Source organism: Pholcus phalangioides, unplaced genomic scaffold, assembly GCF_987345545.1.
Source record: "Pholcus phalangioides strain wild (caught in Gottingen) unplaced genomic scaffold, Ppha-v1.0 ptg000011l_1, whole genome shotgun sequence".
In the NCBI taxonomy this organism is placed as follows: Eukaryota; Metazoa; Arthropoda; class Arachnida; order Araneae; family Pholcidae; genus Pholcus; species Pholcus phalangioides.
In genome coordinates, this window is record NW_028301604.1 from 9,168,868 (window position 1) to 9,191,853 (window position 22,986).

A 22,986-nucleotide genomic window follows, 5' to 3' on the forward strand; every position below is an offset into this window, starting at 1 on the left:
TGATATCACGCCGCTGTGTGCTCGTGAGGGATGTTTTAATCTCAACTGTTTTTATGTTTTATTATGTTAATTCTTGAATAAATTAATCTTAAAACAACCACATTTCCGCGTCTTAAAAATTTCTTCTTCAATATTTTACAAAAATGTTTCTTCTTTATCTATTGAAAGAGTGAAAGCATAAACCTTATTTGTACTCCTCTGGAGGGAGACAGCCAAAGCCTCTTGATAGAGACTAGGACCAGTCTATAAGGCTTTGAAACAACTTAACCAATTTTGCTGACAAAGCGAGGGGGACCAAAAACTGCCAAAATTGTGCTCTTGAAGAAACATATTGTGCTCTTGAAGAAACATATTCTGCTACTTGAAGAGCCTCTTTTAGAATAGGAGAATGAAATTTAACCATGTTTTCAAACAAATGATGCTGTGTAAAAATACAACAGTTTCACATTGATTAGGTCCAACAACAGAAACTTTTGTACTAACAACAGAAAGTGAAGAGATTTTTGTTGCCATTTTTTAGAGCTGATTTCAGGTTATTAGAATATTATGTTAATGGACAAACAACTGATTTCTTTATTTCGGTTTTTGGTATCTGGCAACACATTATTAGTCAAGTATTTAGTTTCAGAGTTTTGGCAACAGAACAAAAACATGGCTGCTCAAGTCTGAACCACTGAGCTATAAGTAAACTGGAGTGAAGACTTCCTATACAATAACACAGATGTGCGCGAGCCGACGCGGAAGAATACAAAAGTGGGCGTGGCGGAGCGAGACGGGCAACACATTGCTATTTCAGCATGTAAACAATAGGGGAAACTTCCATCTCGAGTGTTTTTTTCAGTTGTTTTCATATTATTTCATTAATATAGTTGTCCATCTGCACATACACAAATGGTGATATTGTGTTCTGCCTATAATTTCTCCAACCGAAGATGAAATTGAAGGAAGATGGAAATAAACTTCAGTTTTTCATAAGTGCACGTGGTATGTGTTAAAAGATGCATTCATTTTTATACTATAATTGTAAAATTAAACGCACGTAGTTCTAATTTCACGTTCAATTTCTGTTTAATGAGCATAATTCAAAATAACAAATTAATATCACATGAATTTTAAACTTCAAAAATATTTTTCGTGTAGAAATTGCTTATTACTGTTCGGGTTAGAATTTTTATTACAGAAATACTGATGAAATATGCTTCATATGCATTTATGTCCGAAAAAACTGATAATGCCTTAAAGAACTAAAATTATCCAGTGTAAATATCAAAGAAACAAAGGACCTAAACTTTTCTATTTCTGGTAAAAATAATTTTGGAGAAATAATGTGAGAATGAGGAGTAGTAAAATGCAATTAATATTGCTTACATCATCAGTTTTTGCTAAATATGAAAAGTGAAATATGCAAAATCATAAATGTATCATAATCATCAAAGTGTTATAATTATGTTCACATCTAATTATATTATTCATGTATTATAATTATCAAACAATTATCATTGTTAAGCTACTATTATGAACAATGATTGATTGATTCTATTGCTTTCTTGAAGCCTGGTAATGAATATACTTTTTTTTAATAAAGGTTTCCCTCTTCGAAACCCAGAAGGTCTTAAATAATGGGTGGAAGCTGTGAAAGGAAGGTCTTGACATGCTGCTAAAACATTTGTGCTGAGAATTTTGCAGCTGACAGCTATAACTCCTCTTCTCAATGCTATTTGAAAGAACACGCTGTTCCTATTATATTCAATTTTCCACATCACCCTCAACCTTTGCAGAAACGATGCTGATCACTTATTACACGCCCTCCACTGGTAAAATATTAAGTTATTTTTCCTTGTTGAAGTAGTTTCAAATTTCAAGTACAATCGGCCCCACTTAAATGGGTATCAACAGTTCTGGAACATAATATTTGATTAACTAGTGTATTCAATTATGCGGCGAACAGTCAAATTGCTATTGTGCACCATAGTACACAGCTTTTATATTGCAATATATATATATATATATATAATATTATATATAGTTATAAATATTTATATAAGTTTCAAAATCTTGGCAACTTCTGTTTTTCGCGTAAAAATTAGAAAACTTTATTTGCAAACTATAATGGAAAATTACAGTAAAACCTCCTAACAACGCCCACTAACAGGACCCTCCAAAATAAATTGAGCCTTCTTTCCAGGGCATTTTTATGTTCAGTCCGATAGCTGAAGAAGATGTTCTTATGAAAAGATTGACACATCCCTCCCAAAAAATTTATGCCCTGGATATTTCTATTTATTTGTTATTTGTAAGGTCCATTTTTTGTATTGAACCATGCCTTGAAGTAGAGAGTGCCACATAAACAAATCTTTTCTAGTAATTGGACAGCTTGTGTATTAGTGTTGACAGCATGTCTTCTGTTTTTCCCCTCTCCACTGCCTTCAACACCTATCTAGCATTTATACCCAGGAATAGAAAGCATACACACACAGTCGTTCTTTTCATAGAATTTGGTGGGGGGGGGGGGGACTGCCTTGAAAATCAACTTGAATTTTTTTTTAAATTTTTCTCATTGTGCTAATTATATTTTTTTCAACTCCGTGTCAAGTGTTCGTTCGGAAATAGTTGATCAGAGGTTACTTGTAATGTTGAGTCTGAGACAGAATCCTTTGGTTTCAACAAAATATGGCAGTAGTTCGGAGGTAGCCATTATAAGAGGTTTACTGTATATGAAATTAATATTTGAATTAAGTTTCTTTTTTGCAGATTTTTAAAAGGTTGAAAACTGCTGTTCACAATCATGACAACATGGCGAACACTGATGAATCAGATGTTCAAAATGAATTTGAAGCAGCTGCTACAGCATTATCCTTCGTCAACAGTCTACTGGCTACAGTCACTTTGTCAAGGGAGGATTGCCCTAATTTTCCAGGCTAGATCAGTTCTGAAGTGCCGAAGTCAGATATTCCCACCAAAGCTAAACTGAGGCGCAAAATAAAACTGCTCCATGTAAAGATTGAAACGGTGGGACAAAAAAATATCAGATCTTACGTCAATGTTAACAACGGTGCAAAAAGTATGTGGAATGCCCATGCAAACTGTTACCTTGTTAAAAGACACTTTTGGAGTTGTCCCATTTGAACTCCTAGAATATCAGCTGAGAAATAAAAATGTGAAACCAAGTAGGAGACGATACACATTATGTATGAAAGAATTTGCACTTACTTTATATTTTTATTCTCCTTGTTCATATAATTATATATAAATTTGTGAAAAAAGTTTACCCTTCCCCACCCAGCGATGCTGAGATCATGGGTGAGCTCTACTGAATCTTACCCAGGTTTCATGAGCGAAGCTTTCTCATATGTTGATAATGTTACAGCACAAGGAAGCACTTCCCTGGATTGTGCTCTAATAATTGACTGTCTATTAGGATAGGTCCTGTAAGATTTGATTTGTGTGACTTACGTGTTCTTCCATGTCAACTCCCCAATTAATGAATACACAATGCCCTGCTTTCTTTATGTTGGCACCTCTGGCCCCTCCTTGAGCTTCGATTGCATAATTGTGAAAATGCCAATTTAATGCAGTTTTTTTTGGATAGTTTCAAGTTCATTTAAATTCTAATGTATCGCCTGTGAAATATCTTTTATTGAAATTTTGGGCCACCACCTGGTCATCTTCCTTAATGTGTTGATTACTGCTGAACTATGTATGCAATAATTATTACAAAGTCTTAATTAGAGGAAAAAGTGTTAGTTTCTGGTACCCATGTGAGAAAACATGGCAGTTGTAGAGTCATGATGAAAATAAATCTAATGAAAATGTAAAGAATTTCTTATATGCTGTGAATAATTGCATATTATGGAAAGGGAAAAATCCCTTCAAATTTAGAGTTTGTCTGTGTAAAATAATAGACAAAGGTTTGGATTGTAACTAAGTAATTATTTGATAGCAGACATATGAGTGCTCTTGTGAATTGTGATTTCAATTTTCCAAATTATTCTCTGTGGACCTGTTCGTAAATTGTTTATTGGAAAAAAACTTGTATGTGCACATTGTTGTATATATGTTTGAAAAAAAATATTAAACACTTTTTTTTCTCTCTAACTTTTATTTCATTTCTTGCATTGAAAGTTCTTTTTTCAGCAGTTAATTCGCGGAAATATTCACTGATACGAATTTTCGAAGTGGAAGCCTTCACCAAAATGAAAAACACAATATTAGAAATGTATGTTGTTTTTTTATAAAGAAATAGTTCCTCTTAAGTTTTGGAAAAGAAAGGGTATTTCGTGTATGAAAGTAAGTATTCATTTTTATACATTTTTTTGAAGATAAAAAATACATAATTATTGGCCGAGAAGGGAAAAAAAACGGAATGTACATGTCTCTCATATTTGGAATTGCCCCATTGCATTAACATGGTCAGGAAATGTTTTGCCCGGTTCGCTCCAAAAGGGTGATGCGGTCGCGTAGGACGACGGCTCGCGCAGTCCTCACTCCACTTTACTTATAGCTCAGTGGTCTGAACAGCAACAAATTTTGTCTCTCATTTTAAAAGTTTTAATCTCTATTAAATATATATCTTTGTTCATTTGAATATTCTGGTTATAATCATTTACACTCACGCACATCATTAGTAAGAAGGATATAGCAACAGATCCAAAATAATAAGACAGGTTTCTCATTCGAAAGCATGGTCAGGGCAGTCTTTACCTCCCCACCTATTTCAAAAGAAAAACATATGGCTCATTTCATTTTTGTTCACTATAGTTTTGAACAGAGGTACCAGAACTACCTGCTAAACATGTGTTACTTCTGAGTAGAGACACAATGTTCATGAAATTCACAATATGGTGTGAGGTGGTACCCTACAGCTTTATTTAAAAGGCCTGAAAAAATTAGGTGTTCCAAGAGGACTTATTATGGAATGACCAGTGAAGCTAGGAAGCAATGGCTATAGTGACTAACTTGGGTCAGTGGTAAAGACTAGGAAAGATAGAAACTAACTTAGAGCTTTTGAGCTCTAAAGCAACCAGGACCAAACAAAAGGGGAAGGAAGAGTTGTTACTTGAAGATAGGTAAAATAAAAAAGCTTTGAGTAGATCAAGAAGGAAATACAGCAATGTATATCATATAATGAGTAGACCACTTCAGTAGGTAATTCATAATTTAGTGTGTAAAGACGTTAATTCTTGAAAATCACAATCTTTCTTGTATAGTACACTTTTTTTTTTACTAAAAAGTTATGGTTATTCATCATTACATACCATATATACTTAGTTGGAAAAATGATTCCCCCCCAAAAAAGTTATGATCAATGCTTTTGCTATATGTAGCACTACCTACATACATCTTCCCATTACTTTCTGTTGGAAAATTCAATTAAATACAGTAACTTAAATTTTTGAAACAGTAAATAAATAAGTATTTTTAACAAAAAAAAATTAAATACAATAATATAAATACATTAATTATTGTTTTTCTTCAAGCAGATTCCAGGTTTTGTTTGAACATTTTTGCTTTCTTGCAATATACTCAAAAAAATTATCTACGAGGGATATTTTTATGGCGAGGGACCATTTTAAAAAACAAACTGCTAAACATTTCTAATACTCTTCTCATATTTTCTAAAATAGCCTATCTTCACCTATGTTTTCAATTATTGCAACATTTGTTGCAGCATGAGACAAGTTTTTGTAGAAGCATGCCATAGGGCCGTCTTAAGAGCATCATGGGTCCCCGGGCCAATTGGTTTTTATGAGGCCCTACCTGGAAAATTTCAATTAGTTAGGCCCTCTTCTCTTGAGGTTCCCGGGCCGTGCATTAAGCAACACTGGCATGCCATAGTAGCCAATGGGATAGATCAATTGTTCTGAACCTGAGGCTATATGGCCCCCTTGCAGTCCTGTGATATTCTTAGGAACCACAAAAGAAAATCAAGTGGAAGGAGAGACATGACAGGCAAAGGGGGCCACAGGAAACTGTGAAAAAAATTCTGCTGCGAAGAAGTAAAGTTTTCAATTGAAATATGGTGGGGGGGGGGGGGAATACAATCATTTTCGAAGTTCAGTAGAGCCTGGACTCAGTGCTGTTTTAAGAGCATCATAGGACCAGAAACCAAAATCAAAATGTCTTTTCTGAGGAACTTTACCCTGCCTGCTTACTGATTTACAAGCTTAATGTCAAAAAATCTTAATCCCATTTCATTATCATGAGACCTCCCTTTCTGCAGTAGAGATGGCTGGATGGGCTGAATCATTAAGATGGCATTGCTTGGACTATCTTAATACATGGGCTCATCTGGGTATCACACTGGGGGGACTTCTTGCCTGTAAGAGACCTGTGTGATAAGATCTGGTAGTATGATTTTCATGAGGAAGTATGCAAATATATAAGTTGTTACTTTCAGCTAAGTATGGCACCCCAGAACATCATAACTCTGGAACCTGGGTTGTCAGATTTGGTGCCAGGGTAAATACAAATTCTCTTCCCCCCCCCCCCGGATAAGTTTTTTTGGGCAAAAAGGATTTTTTTTAATAAAATAAAAATTTAATTTCAGTTTCATTTAATTAAAAATAGCAGCATATTACATTTCTTAGAAAATATATACTCAATTGAAGGATTTCAATTAATTTTTTAAAAGCAAAATTGAAATAGCAAAACATTTGTTTATGCGGCAAGCCATAAGTTCACACACACTATTATTGCAACTATATATCTAAATGTAAAAATTTAGATGATTGGTTTACTAATTTTTAGGCAGTCTAAATTTGAATACATTATTGAAAAATGAAGGAAAATAAAAATTAATACGATTGGTAGCTGACTAGGTTTTTCAGCTGTCACTCAGAAAAAAAGATTCTTTTTAGCTAAGTGGCTATCCCGAGTTTGCGGCATCAGTATCTCTAGATGATGTCAACTGTTTCTATTGGAGAAACATGAAGTTTATACTCAAATTTAGGATGTACCCCTCCCCCATGCAAAAAATCTTACTGATTATAATGAGACTTAACTTTGATACACAATGATGATTTAAAACAGCAAATCCACAGAAAATGCTGCCAATACTATAAGATACAAATGAAAATAATTAGTTCAGACTAATTAAACTTGAAGGATCCAAACACTTCTCGATAACATATTTCATCTATTAAAATGAATATTTTTACATAAAAAAATTCAATAATTTCGGAGCTAAATTTAATAAATGTTTTTTCATATTTATCCTCATTAAAGTGATATTTCAGGTTTTGTCTGAACATATTATCATTAATTGACATAAATAGAAGGGGAACACATGGTGTGTAGCCTACTAAATGGGGAAAAAAATGGCAAAATTAAATTTAAAAACCAATTTTATCTATTTAAACAAAGGAACTCTGAGTTCCCTAAAGTTAAAGTTAAAAAAACAGTTATTAGTATATCCAAGATTCTGTTACGACACAGGCCATTTCAGTTAGCATTTCAAGAGTAGATAAAATTTCCTTTCGGTTTCACCTTTGATTTTCAAACTAAGAATTAACAATCGCTATAAAATTTAGTTTAATTGCATTGAGATGTAAAAAATTGGAGTTAAAATAAATTCTAATAGGTTTTTTTTATTATCAAGAATAGTTACCAGAGGAATTGCTGTGGTCTCTAACAAGGACAACCTTTATCAAACTTGTCTTTGTTTTTCATTCACATTATTATACTAAAATTTAATAACTTTGATTATTTATTAATGAATTTATATTAGAGAAAAACATTTCATTTGATCATTTTTGTTGCACCACTGTAATTTTCTCCACACAAGGGCTAATTAGACCGGGACCTAGAATTTACTGCCAATTCAGAACGACATCTTTTGTTTTATACTCATTGACAGGTTGGTGCACCAACCTCTTGATGTGGGACTCTTGCAGTAGCAATCTTTTTCTGTGGTCATGTTACCATTTCTGTTGCACCGCTGTGTCAGGAAAGTTGCTGACAAGGATGAAAAGGGTATCAAACTCGCGACACCTCTAAACATCCTTTGGTACTTCAAGCAAGTATCTTATCGACCTGGGCTACTGCGAACCAGAAAAACATTTCTAATTAATTTGATTACCATAATATAAAATGCCCTGCTTCTTCCATTTCATATACTTCAAGCTCAAATAGAATAATGTACTGGTGGGTGAGTGTAAATATATGAAACCACTTCATACTCAAACAGTATAGGCCTATTCAATTTTATTAATCAAATAATTTTAATACATGCTAAACTATTTATATTCAGACACAATAAAGAATGTCAACATATATACACTTATGTCAGATAATTTTTAACTAAAGAATAAAGAAGTTTAATTTTCCCCATTTTGCCCAAAAAACCCCCTGGTTTTTAAATAAAACTCACCCAGGCTGAGTTTTTATAACCCTGTCTGGAACTCATGATGTTGAGATGGCTTTGGATGCCCTCACCATGAGAGGGAAGCTCACCACACTCTAGCCCATGGTAGGTGCAGCTCCAAGGAGATATGTCGGGAGGGGGGGGGAGCGATTGTGTAGATTCATCAGATTGTCCCATATTTTATGAGACAGACCAATTTTTTCCATATTATTCCTTGGGAAGGACGATTGCCCCCAATGGATAAATGCCTAGCAAAGGAGCCAGAGATTAGCCTTATTTGTAAAAAATGTTTGTTTATTATAAATTTAGTTTTGACTGAATTCAATTCAATAAGAAGAAAGCATCTTGATCCTGGATGTGGGGGAGGGAGCTGGATAAGATGGGAGCCACAAGAAGAAAATATGGTTTAAAGGGGGTCATGGGCAAAAAAAGGTCAAGAAACACTGGGATAGATAGCCATTCGAAAACCATTGTTTTCAAAATTGTCTGTTTTTCTGGACATATGCCAGAAAAGAGCCTTTTTAAGTGTTTTGGTGATGATCATCAGAAGGTACAAAAATAGGCAATATTGCAGACTTTGAGGGAAATTCACCATTCAATTCAAAGTAAATGCTGTGGCATGCTATCTGCTGGGTTCTGTTACTTTACAACAAATGCCAAGCTCCATACCACTGCTCAAATCAAATTTTTTAGCTGGAAGCAAGTTGGTCAGTGTCCGTACAGCTAAGTGCCTAGATACTGCAAGAAGACCAAAGTGTTGAAAACCTGAGAAAAGTTCTTCTTTGGAAGACATTTTCAGAAATTCAGACAGAGAAATGAAAGAGAGGTACAGGAATGGTCAACTTACCAGGTTCCAACACACTTTCATGACATGAGACTTTTGAAGCAAGTCTCAAGCTTTGACAAATGTTTCAAAAACAATGGAAGTTATGTGCAAAAATAGCTAAAGATATATAAAATCAAGAAAGAGGGGAAGAAAAAGTTTCCAAAATGCTGAGTGCATTAATGCATATTTTATTTTAAAATGGTCCTCACTTCAACACCAGAATGATGGGAATTTCAAACTATCTAGAATAACAGATAGAGAGAAAATCAAGGAAGGTGTTTACCCAACATTGAATATATTGATTCTAAAGTTACCCAGTTCAAAGGATATTCACAGGAGCACTCAATGCCGAAAAATTATAAAATGTTATGTTCATTTACAGGGTCAAATAAAGGGGGGGGGGGGGTGTTGTAGCAATAAAATTTCCCTTCCCATGTTCGTATGATTATGTTTTTTCCCTTATGTGCTATACCAAGGTCTGACTGTATATACTGCTTTTCAAACCTTATTTCATTAGTATAAAAGACCTGGAATGATAGTTACTCATATTTTGTATTTTAAACATTAAAAAATTTTTTTCAACATTTTCAACTTACACAGCAAACTCTTCCGATATCTCCTTCAAATATTTGATTATGAGAGCAACGACAGCGCACCCACATACCAGGATGAACATTTTCTGATATATAAGCAGAATACTCAAATTCACTGGAAAAATCTGTACGTCTCTTGTAAGCTCCTTGTCCATAAACTCCAGATAGAACCTGCATTTTTGTATATATGATGTTTTTATAAACTTCATCGACATCATCATACATCATAAATAAAAGTGAGGAAAAAAATCAAGTCTTAATTATTCCAAACACATTCTGTTTAAAAAAGGTATCCACCAATAAAAAATAAGGCAACAGTCACGAAAATTGGTATGCAAATGTTTTTTGAAGGGGGCTATACAAATGAAAAAATTTCCAATTGAATGGTGCTATTGAGATCATTCTATGCACATGAGACAAAGATGTTTTTTACTGCATTTTAAAACCACATCATGCTGCTCCTCTATGGGTAATTTCAACTAAATTTTCTACTTTGACCCTGCTATACTTTTCAAATTTACTCTATGGTTGTAATGTTCAGGCCAATATAACTTGCCTTGTTTTATTTGCTCTTGAATATTAGTTTATTATGAGAAAACAAATAAAAAAATATATCTGATATTAATTGCAAGACACACCATTTATATCTGTATGCTGGAGGTAAAGGGCACCATGTGCCAAAAGAAAAATTTTACAGGAGAGCTGTTTCAAGATTTTGTTTCAGTATGGCTTTTCATGGAGCTTGCTTGTTTTATAAAGTGAATATCTGTGATTTGTTGAAATAAGACTTGCCTTCCTACACCCATGTACAGGGCTGAAAAAAATCGCAAAAAATTTAGAAGTCAGAAAAAATATTTAAGCACCAAAAAATTTTTACCAGAAGAAAAAGGTCCAAAATAATGGGTTTTTTTTTACTTTTTCAGGGTATAGCGACCCTCTTTCATGTAGGCAGATATACTGCTATTAATTCCAAACAGTTTGTGCTGCTGTCAGCCTGCAATTTAGTAAATACACAAAAAAACTTCAAGTGCCAACACCAATTTTTCAGTCGCCATGGTGACCTGGTGCAGGGCCGGTCTTAGACCAAGTGGTGCCCTGTGCAAACCAGCAGTCAGCGCCCTCCACCTCCCCCGCTTCTCGTGTGCTGACCCAAGGTGATGTGTAGGAGGGAGCAATTTTTATTGTTTATTGCTAGTCACTACTGTTCCCTGAAATACGGGACTGATTTATGTTCCCATATTATTGGACTCTTATGTGGGTCACTACATCAACCCTCCCAGCGATTTGCGCTTACCCTTCTCTTTTTTCCTAGTTGACTGAATTAGAGAAGTAATAATTACTCTGATTATTCCAAATTAGAGAAATTGGCTAAGTTAGTAAAGTTGTCTAAAGCTGTTTTTGACTCAGAGAAGTTTGATTAGTTATAATTGCTTTGAAAATTTATTTATAACAAACAATTTTTTTAATATTTCTTGAAGGATATAGATGTAAATATGAAAATCTACATTTTTTTGTGCAAAAACATAGCAAACACCCCCTCCCCAATTCCTTAAACTTATTTCGTTATTAATACATGAAATTTTCTCATGGGGGTTATAAACTGCTGCGCAGACTATATGATGTCTTTTTTCTCTGAAACTAGCAAACTTCACATCTGCGGATTATATACACAGAAAAATACTCTATTTGTTCAATTCTTATTCAAGATTCACATCGAGGAAAGAGAAAAACAGTAAGAAATAACTCAATTTAAGATGCTGAAAAAACCTTACAACTTGCCAGCTAATACTGTGTAACAAAAATAAAATTGGAATTTCACTAGGATCACCAGATTTTCATCTCCATCAAGCTCATATTGAGCTTTTTTGCCCTCTTGAAAGGCAGGTGGCATATCTTTTTTGTCAAGCAATCCCAATTCTTTCTGAAGACCTTCCAGCTTGAAAAGTCATTGGTTGACCACTCCAAACTAGGGCTGTCACAAAATATCCCCTTGAAAGTGCTACCCCCATTTACAAATTTAAAATGTCAACAGTAACAAAATTATTAGTCTTTCACACCAGTACCATACACATTTTTTTTCTCATTTTGGGCATTTGAACAGCCCACCCCCAACTCCAAAGTCATAAAATACGGAGTACTACAATCACTTTCGATTCCTGTCTTCTGACTCCTCCAACACATGGTTGTATTACATTAACAGATGCTATTTTTTTGGCCCGAAATATACTAAGAAACTGAATTTTCTGGATGTTATTCCAAAACTAATATTTGAAAGAAAAGTGATTTCTCGCCTCCAGGAATCGAACTCGGGTCCCCTTATATTGGGCCAAAAATTGCTGTAGTAAAGGGAGGCTGCTGTGTCTCAATTCCCAGAGGAGACAAATAATTTTTCTTTCCAAATATTTAGTTTTGGCATAACATCCAGAAAATGCAATTTCTCAGTATGGTTGTATTATTTTCCCTGAACTGATGGTTATCTCCTTCTAATGGTAATAAAAGGCAACCCAATCTGCTCTTGAAAAATCCTGCATTTCTTTTAGATGTTCTCTTCACAAGTGTTTTCATTTCCTAAATCACAGTCATAGAAATCTCACTAGTTCCCTAAGTGTTTTTGTTTAGCGGTGCCCTATGTGCAGGACACCTCTGGTCTAAAATAAAGATTGGGCTGCACAGGAAAAGGCCAGATGGTAGGAATGGGGGAAAGCAACTCTCTTTGTAAAAAATAATAATGGGGAAAAAATAAACGAAAAAAATTACTTTTTTTGCAAAAAAAAAATAGTACACTTCCAGTCATGATGGTCGGAACTAGAGGAAGGCACGGGGGGAGTAGCCCCGGGTGACAAAATTTAGGGGGGCAGCAGTTTTACGTGAGAACAAAGAACACGTACAAATTTATTGAATTTCAAAGTTGTGGGGGAGGAGCAGCTAAAATCCTAGTTACGGCCAGTGCCGTCTTAACGTGTGGACCCAACGGTGCACAGCCTGGGTGCCTCAAGAGAAGAGGGGCCTCACAAAAATTAGGTCCGTTTGAAATTTTCTAGGATTTACCAGGTAGGGCCTCCAAAAAACCACTTGGCCTGGGGGTCCATGATGCTCTTAAATACAAATACAACGCCACAACAGACAAAATGCCCAACGAGGTGGCTGATAAAAAGATGCCCATAAAAATATGGTTGTCATATATTTCAAAAATACAGCAACCCAATTAAAAATGCAATTAGCACAAATTATAAACAATATATACACATGATAAAAAATTATACATTGCACATAAAGAATACTTATAGTTGTCTTATTCTAAGAATGGATAGCTTCTCGATTTACCCCAACATGTTTATCGTATTTCTTTTTAAACGTGTCAATTGTGTTACAATTTACTACCTCCGGGGGTAAGCTATTGCATTTATTAACATGATTAAGACGGCCCTGGTTACGTACTGCTTCAAGCAACATCAATCACTTTTGACTTCCAACGTCCCTGCTTTTATATGGGAAAAATATAGAAATGTTTTGTCTTGATTCACAACATAAGCCTACCTAACAGCTATAGTGCAGTTTGATTAATTTCAAGACAATTATTCAAATTATCAAAGTGCATTACAATGGGAAAAAACGCAAACGCTTTAATAAACTGTCATTCAATTGAACAAAACTATTTGGCAAGATGTATTGTTCCCTCCCAAGTAGCTCTGTTCGAAATAATGCAGCGAAGCATAGTTTGGGAACACCTATCCTAGTGAAATAAAACAGAGTCAGACTTAAGCAGGTGTGACGAATTTTAGGGCCCATAAAAACAGGATAACACTATATTTTGTGTGGCAAACATTTTTACAAAGCAATAACTTAATTTTTGCCAAGATGTCTTCAATTTAGACATTGAGCCCTCTGGCCAAGGTTTTAACGCCACCGCCCCCAAGTAAAGAAAAGGGTGCAGGTGGATCTCGCACCCTAGACCGGGGGGGGGGGGGGTGCTAAATTCTTTTAAAATTATAAAAAACTACATGAGAGAGGTACAATGCATGCTTGCCCGACTGGAAGAGTATCTAGTTGCTGGTCTGGGTAAAAGGCCCTAATATTTAGGTAAAGATGAAAATTTTTTCAATGGGCACTAATCAAAATAATTGGATTAATAAGTCCAAATTTATTGACAAATGGTCTTTTTTTATGACCATGCAATATTGGTTTGATAATCATTCTCGGGTGCCAATGTAAGCCCAGTGCACACCAAGGTATTCATGGACACTAGAAGAAGTAGAGTAAGCAGAATTTTCTCTGAAGAGGGGGGAAGGGCAATGCTTAAAATTTTTTCTTTTCCAGGGGGGGGGGGTTATATTTTTTACTGCAAAAATTCACAATTTCGGGGGGTAGCCCCAAACCCCCATTTGCATACATTAATGCACGGGGGGATGTTGAAACCATGTTTTAGAAGGCTACAAAGCTGTCTTCTCAGCGGGTTGCAAAAGACGAGCCCATGAATGAAATAAAGCAATATATTTCCACCATCTTACTTAGTTTGTAAACAGAATTGGGAGGGGTTTATAATTTTTGGAATCTGGTTTCCTTCAATAGTCATTGAAAAAAAAATTGAAATTGGATTTTCAACAAAAATTCATTAGCTTTTTTGAAAGGGTAAAAAAGGGAGAATTCCTTCTTGCTGCCCATTGTGGCTGCACCTTACGCACAATGCCAAAATTGAGAGAGCACAGGAGTCTGGCGTCCCAGGCACTTGACTACAAAGAGTACCAAGTTTAAATTGTTTCCTGAAAAGCCAGGTTTTGAACCAGGTGAATTGAACTGCATCATTTCGCATCGGAAGAAACTTGTTATGTAATCACGCTATGCGTTTGTTCTCCTAGCTTGGCGCATGTGCTCAGGGTGTTTATATAGTTAATATATGACCCTGACATCAGCTACTCTGTTATCTGCATGCTCGGGTTTGAAGGGAAAGAAAACACAACAAAAATGAAAAGATGGTTGAAACGCATGGCGCACGCACGATGCATTTGAGTCCTCCAGAAGCAGTCCACCGATCACGCCCGGCATAAAGTGCTGTTGTGAGCCGTATTACACTATGTAGGAAAACAGTTGTACTGCTTTTCTTATTGGTGAGTGGACAAAGTGCCATGCTGGGCAAATCACGTCACGCGCGGCACAGAAAACCTGCTCCTAGGAAAACCCGGCTTCAAATATTACTGGGAGTGGGGCAACAAATCTGGCCCCGGGCGACAGAGTAATTGTTCCTCCTAGTGTCGGTCCTACTTAATTCTGTGCCTGGATATATGAAACTATGGTTTTTGAAACAACGAAAGGTGTTCAGTTGTATGTGAATGTGTGGTTTTTAAAATTATTTTTTGGTCCACGTTCATGTGTTGCACTATTAGAAAATTTTGGTAAGGCGGGAGACGGACCAGGGATTTGGGGGGGGGGGGGCAAAATGCATGCTTTCCCAGTGGGAGAGAGTACTGTACTTTTTTTCTAATTCCTCCTTGTGAGATGAATAGAAAAACGGAGCCAGAGCACAGGATCCCTGTTCAAAGAGGGCCTAGAAATGGTGACATTTTTTTATATGTCAATGTTTTCGAAAACCCATACTGTGATGGCAATTTGATGTCATGTTTTGAGCGCGGGGGGGGGGGGGGGGGAACTCGCAGACGTCATCCCTTCAAAAAAAACTTTTTCACACCCAGCCAGAGGCATAAACTTATTGAAAATGTTGGGGGCTCAGGCTCAAATAATAGAACCTCATTCCGTATAACTGGAACTTTTTTAAAAATTACCTCCCCCTTTTTTACAGACGTTTCCCAAAAAAAATTTTTGTAAAAAAATATGCCGTTTTGATTCAAAATCTTATGCTTCAGAAGAAATATCATACTATCATAATATTACTGTTGCTAAAGTCTCAAGCAATTTTACGGTATTCATTTCAAGATTTAACAGAAAAAAAAATTATTCAAACCTTATGTAAAATGCCCTATACTTGTTTTGCTCTTTTGGTTTCTATATCTAAGCAAAAAGTAGATGATGTATTGAGTTCCGTTGCTGAAAGATTTTTCTCTTAAAGACAGAACTAATAGTGTACATGTTTGCTATCAGCAGGGCCAAAACTAGAGGAGGGGCAGAGGAGGCAACTGCCCCGGGTGGCAAAATTTAGTGGGCGACAGTTTTTTAGGTGGGAACAGAGAACACCGTTTTCAAAATTATTGATTGTGGGGGCGGCAAAAATCCTAGTTACAGCCCTGGCTATCAGCATACCATAGCCCGTTCAATAATTATTTCAGTACCTGTCAAAAGCCATTGAACCAGTCAATCATCTTAAATTTTATGGCTTTTTCAGTAAAAAGTATGCATGAGAAACTGCAGTCGATTCCGCTTACAACATTTCTTCATTATGTGTGTTTTGGAAAACCGGGAAACACTGTATTTGAGTGACACATTTTTACCAATTGAAAAATTATGTGATCCGATTGATAGAAATGGTGTTTTCCAAAGACTTGGGAGTTCGAATCTAAGTGAAATTGTTGATTAATTGAAGTGTATACTGGCAAGGCCCTGGGTAAAACAGGAATTAAGAGGCTCTTGCGACAAGAGTTAAAGATGTTAATTGGTCAGTGAATGTATGTTGTTTGAATTTCGAAAGCTCAAAGATATAAAGGCTTTATTTGCCCATGCAGAAATTAGGCCCTGCATACAGGGATAATGTATAGGAATGTATAGCAACTGAAGCCAAATATCGCACAAATAAGTAAGGTCAGAAACGTAATAGGGAGACGTATAGGAAGGGTTCCATTACATTTTCCTAAATGCAGTAAACTCTCCACAAATGATCACCTGTACTCAAACACAAATACGCATCAGTGGTCGCCTCTGATCAGCGTAAAATTTCTATGGTCGGAACCCTGTAGCTTGAGAACCGCTGCTTCAGTGAAAAGTTTCCCAAACATTTTGTTTTATAGCCCTTCTTTAAAAACAAAATTTCTTTCTCATCTCTCCCAACTCAAGCCCACCCATACAATCCTATATTAAACCCACAGCTTCTACCGACCCTCTGGACTATTGCATCTCTGGACTATTTCACACTTTGGAAAACTCTGCTTTAGTCGCCATTCTTGGTTATTATACAACTTAATTTAATGAAAGGTCACCCACCGGGAGACGGGAAATTGACCTTTTTATTTTTGATTTTTTTTGCACTATTTATAAATTTGTTATTAGTCGTGTTTTTTGCATTTACCTATTTTAACCTCTTTTTAGCATTAATGTGTGTATAAATGTATGTAATTGAAGAATTTTCAGAATAAGTGCATATTTTCAAGTTGTGCGGAAGATTAATTAAATTTTTATAATTTTTCAAATTAATATTGTTCATAATACAATAAAAGTTTGTTATAACGACAGCTAACAACCACGAGAAAAATTTTCATTGTAACGTACTTCTCATTATAAATGAATTTTCACTTTTTAGTCTGTAAGAACATAAAATTATTGAAAATTGCTGCTTTATCTGCATTGGAACGTCTTTGAGATCATTTCGTTCTAATATTAACAAATGAACAGAACTCTAGTCATGAAATTTCATTTTTGATCTCAAAGCAGTTGATTCTTCAAGAGTATAAGACGTTTTTTCATAGAAAAGTTTGAACTATTACATTCACGTTCACTTCCATGGATATATGGATCTGTCAACATTTTCCATCGAATCGGAAATTTGACATTTTAAAATAGTTTTATGTTTAGCTGCTCAAATTCCAAGGAACTTCTAATTACAATGGGCCATACCAGAAGCCTGGGTGCTTTAGTTGCTTGTCATTTCTTTCTTTTTTTTCAAGTAAAAAGTAAAATCTCTCAGGAGGAAAATCCGCCCATTTTTGACATTATTCATGTTTTGTTACTTGTGTGCACATGTGGTTTGCTTCTTTTCCGAGCAACTTTTTTTTCCATTAGTGAGCAGCTACAGTAATGGTAAATAGAAATTCCTAAATAAAATACATTGCAAAGTCATTTGCATGAGAATATGTTTTTGCAAATGAATATGCACCAAGACAAATAGGAAAGATGCATTTAAAAATGTATTTGAGTTTTTTGCGTGGTTATTTGTTCCATACATATATTTTCTCAGTTTTAGTTCATATTTTGCCATTTTTTAAGTGGAAAACTCGGGCTCTAATTATAACAATCATTTCATTACTAAGTGAATGGGAAGGGCGTAGTTGGAAATTTCGTTTGGGGGGGGGGAACCAAAGTGATAGAACAATAGATTTTGCCATCTTTTTTCCTTTTTTTCAGTCATTTTCTCACATTTCCAATATGAAACTTTTTTGTCCAATATCAAACAATAACTTTGCCATTTTCAATTGCGTCCTCTTGTATAGGCCCCTGGGCCAACAATATTGTATAAATAAATAAATTTCGGGGGAACCAGACCCCCAAGTCCCCTCCCCTCACTATGCCCTTGGAATGGGACTGCCCCTGAGCAGGAGCGTACCCAAGACGATCTATGGACGGGCACAGAATTTCTTCCAGAGAAATTTTGAGTTGGTGCCAATTTTCCAAAAAAGCATTTAATTAACAAAAATTTATTTAATTGTTGGGGGCGTACGCCTCTGCCCTTGAGCCCCATTCTAGTTTGATCACGGTCAATATGCCTCTGCCCTTGAGCCCTACTCTAGTTTGATCACAGTCCAAGTAAAAATGTACTTTCATTCTCTCTCTCTCTCTCATTGAAATTGAACACAACTCCGGTCTATCACCATAGGCAATTTATAACAGAACGAGTTGTACTATAAATCTGAGTATCCCCCATGATGGTAAATTTATTCGTTAAGGAGGTACTTTTACTGTTCGGAGTAAATTACTTGAATAATTATATAATTTACCTCAGGTTATAAAAGATTTTGTTGGTCAATACAGACTATGCTTCTAGATGTCAACAAAGATGACCACCCACTTCACATCTAAGCCTAATCAAAAGTTCCTGTTAATATGGCTAATAGCTCCATCTTTGTGTATAAATTTTTTTTCACTCTATATGTGAATCTAATTCAAAGAATTTAGCAAATTATAACTTTGTAACAGCTTGTTATGATTTGCTAAACTCTCTTATTAGCAATGTTAATTTTTTTTCCACTAACAGTCTATGACAGTATGCATTGCCATGGGCTACTATATTTGACAATTTTGCTCACAAATATTGAAACTAGAGTTCATTTAACAGAAAACTACCTTGATTTTATGTGTGCTAATTAAACACAATTAGAGATAGTTCTTTTGTGTAAATAATAAAAAGCAATACCCTATGTGAACTACTGTTTTCACTTCAGGAAGTTCCTCATCAACCTCTCAGCAAGGCATTTGAAAGAAAAAAAATGAAACAATGCTGCTTGGAATAAACCATAAACTTTAGGTCCCAGTATAATTGGGTTTTGTATGCAGAATATTAAGATGGCTTATTTTCAAATAGCATTAACGCGCAGTGGTTTTCAAACTCCAATCCAATCCGAACGTGTACATGGACTAATGAAAACAATTTTTTTTTAAAACCAAAGTTTGGTTTTTATTCATGCATGTTACATCAAGATCATGTTGAGCCAAATAATGACAAGGCAGGTGCAGATTCAGAGAAATGCATCGGGAGGGAATTTATTGTGTAGGTTTGTTTGATTGCTCTGTAAAATATGGGACACAGCAATTTTTTTATATCATTCAGCTCTTGGGAGGAATCATTCCCCCTCTCTGGATCCTTGCTTTGACAAGCGGTACAATGATTTGAGGTAGATTTTGCATTATCCAGGTTGCACCATGGGAAGACAAATCATATTACAATTATCACAAAAAATTAGAAACAGTGTGAATTAGATTATAGTGTGAATTCTGACCATGAGGTCCTGATGACGGCTCTTTATTGAAGAGCCGAAAAGCATCAACCATTCAACCAATTGAATTTATTTATCTTGAAAACGTGGCAATTTTTGTATAAAATACATATTACAATTCTCTGCACCCTTGAATGATTGATAATACATATCACAGTAAATACATCTGAAAAATGTGATATTTTCTTTTGGTGAAGTGCTGTTGTGCACTCATTAAAACAAACTTCAACCACCTTTGCTGTAGTGATTTAACCACACATTCTATGACCAAAAACGCTTGCTTGTTTAGGTGTCTTTTATCAACTCCCTGAAGAGCTATAAATTTAGAATCACACTGTAAGTTGGCTCCCCTAAGTAACATGATGAGTACGTCAAAAATCAATGCAATAAATGAATTGGAGAAACATAATACAGCTTCTGAGGCAATGGCAAATTGTATCAGTTTCTACACATTCATTTGAATTACCAATGAAATGGCTTGTTTTCACAGGGCAATTGATGGAATAATAGATCTAATATTTGAAAGGTATTTTTTCCATTAATAGGTGACATGATTAGGGACATCATATCATATAAGGAAAAGATAGAGTTGAACATAAACATAATTTGGAAAAATTCTCAGTTGCTGTAAATAAATACAGATTCGAATTAAATGAACAAAATTTATTATTTTTAAATACTTGTATATCATGCAGCAGAAACTATGGCAACATTTTCCAGCAGTGCTTTATTCTCATTATATGACCACTATTAATATGATGCATTCTAATTAACCAAAGAATTTAAAATCTCACTTTAAAATCAAGAATGAAAAATGAACCATTTTTAATTATATATCAACTGGACCAGCCAGCAGTACTGCTGTTTTGGAGATGTTTTATTTCAACATTGCGTTAAAACAATGTGTCATCTGTCAAAATGTGATAAATCATTTACCCCTATTGTGATGAACAAAAGCACTAACTTGGGTTTCATTTAGTTTCCCTGAACTTAAAATGTGCCACACATCTGCTATAGGCTGCACACTACTTGTGGTTTTGATACTGGGGCTAAACTGTGTATAAATTCATTGCAACAATAATTTAATGATTATTTAAAAATGTAAGTTTGTTTTTTGTGTATTTTTACAAAATAAATCCAAATAAAAGAACTAAAAAAGAAAACAAAACAAAATTTAAAAAACCCACACAAAATTTAAAAAAAAAACTGAGTCTCCCTGTAATGAAAGTAGCTTTGTTCTATCAAAAAAAATTATTACATAGAAATTTTACCATGAAGGAATTATAAAAATTGAGAGAATATTAATGAAAATGAAAGCATTTTGATAAAAATTTTGTTACGTATAAAAAATAGTTGGTATTTAATTTTTATTAATATTATTAGTTTGTTATATTGAGACTCTGTTGTATATCTACCTTTAATTTAATAAATTCAAATAACAAAACTTTTATTATTTATGTAATTTTATGATAACTATTTTCAAAAAACCGCTTATGTCAACAGCTTTCTTACAACTGTTCCTTCAAAATACTCATTAAAAAAATAACAGAGATTTGATTACTGTGTTAATATTCAAAAGGTTTGCTAAATAGCTTGGTACAAGCAGTTTTCAAATTTAAAAGAAAGCATGTTTTTAGAATAAATACATTTTGAATAGACCAGGTACCAATGCTGTAGATTGGGTCATTTATTTTAAAATCTAACTTTTAACTACCTTCTTCTGATCTACAATATTTTTGTTAAATTTCAGTTCAATAGAGAGATGAAATGAAAAATGTTTCAAAAGATTGAGAAGAAAATAAAAAACAAAAGCATGAAGAACATCTGTTCACCTCTACTGGACCAAATCTTTCTAGAAAATCTTCATTGAAAGAATCAGAATCTGATATTGCTTCAAAAGATGTAACACTTTCATCATCAGATTCATCTATTTCTGCGTCTTGATGTTCCATCAACCAGTTAGCCACAGCTTCTAGGCATGGTTCTGCACCTTTTCTTCCTAAAACAGGATTCAATAAAAACTTTTAATACATTAAATTTAAAATTTAGACTTATATGGGCATTAAATCAATGCCTTAAAACTCTTGGGGGGAGCATGAACACCCTCACACCCTCGTGACAATCCGCCCCTGATAAACATCTTGATTTCACCTATAACTCTGTTTCAAACGAAAATATAAATCAAGCATACAAAAGTTCAAAATTTAACTGAAACATGCTAATTCTCTCGTTGACCCCTTCTATTGCAAAATTCATGTCACAGATCTCTATTAAAAATATGGGGTGTTTCAAAAGAATCATCCGATTAAAAAAAAATCATAAATATTCAGCTTTCAATCCGTTTTGATCGAATAAAGTATCGGTAGAAGGAGGGAAATCTTGAGTGTTACACAGTTGCTGACAGGTAGCACTAACGCTCTTCCTTCAGTCACCACTTCAGTGTTTGTCAAGACGGTGACTGCACAACAGAAATTGTTTTGTGTTCTAAGCTTCGTGGAGTGTGAGTCCATAACAACTGTTCATCATGCTTTTCGTCCACAATACCATGGTGTTGAACTTCCTACTGCTCAGAGCATTAGGCGATGGTATAAACAATTGCAAGACAAGGGTTGTCTGTGTAAACGGAAATCCCTTGGCCGTCCCCACATGTCAGACAAAAATATGGAGAGCATCCGACAGAGTTTTGCACGTAGTCCATAGAAATCTACTTGCAGTGGATGCAAACATTCTCACAAAAGTTTGGGATGAATTTAACTACTGTATATAGACGTATGCCATACATCCCAAGGTGGACATATTGGGCACCTTTAATTTGGTTTGTAAAAAAATTTTGATTAGCCATGTACAATAAAATTAATCTTAAGAGTATGTTCAATATTTTGTAATATACGCATTTCAAATCAGGTGATTCTTTTTGAAACATCCTGTATATATATATCATTCCAGAAATCATTAAACCCTCTGTATAATGCCACAAAACTTATTTTAAAAATGTGGCTTTCTTTCTCTTTTCAGTGGGTAGAAGGGATAGGAAGAATATTTCCTTGAGAGATCAGCTTCACCAAATATATAGGCCTGTCATTTTCTGAAATAAGAGGCTGAATAATAGGCAACATAGCTGATCAATGCACCAAGTTTAGCAAAACTTCTCACAAAACTAATGAGATAGTAAGAAAAAGTTTGCACAATTTTAGTTGCTATTGATAACAAATGTGTATTGAAATTGAATATATACAATAATCAATAATAATTATTTCAATAATCAATCAATAATCATTACCATGAAATGATGAACCTCTCCGCTTATTATATAAAGTATGATTGCCTGGACACTGA

The 22,986-nt window shown here is 34.8% G+C and overlaps 1 protein-coding gene across 1 annotated transcript in view; it reads right to left on the reverse strand.

Moving 5' to 3' along the window:
• The window catches only part of HERC2 (E3 ubiquitin-protein ligase HERC2), a 645,607-nt gene that overhangs the window by 307,287 nt on the left and 315,334 nt on the right, over positions 1-22,986 (reverse strand). Inside the window, exons 44-45 of the mRNA XM_089238586.1 lie at positions 21,483-21,649; positions 9,785-9,952 (exon numbers count right to left, since the gene is read on the reverse strand). Coding sequence (XP_089094712.1) covers positions 9,785-9,952; positions 21,483-21,649 — 335 coding nt within the window. The remainder of the gene's footprint in view (positions 1-9,784; positions 9,953-21,482; positions 21,650-22,986) is intronic.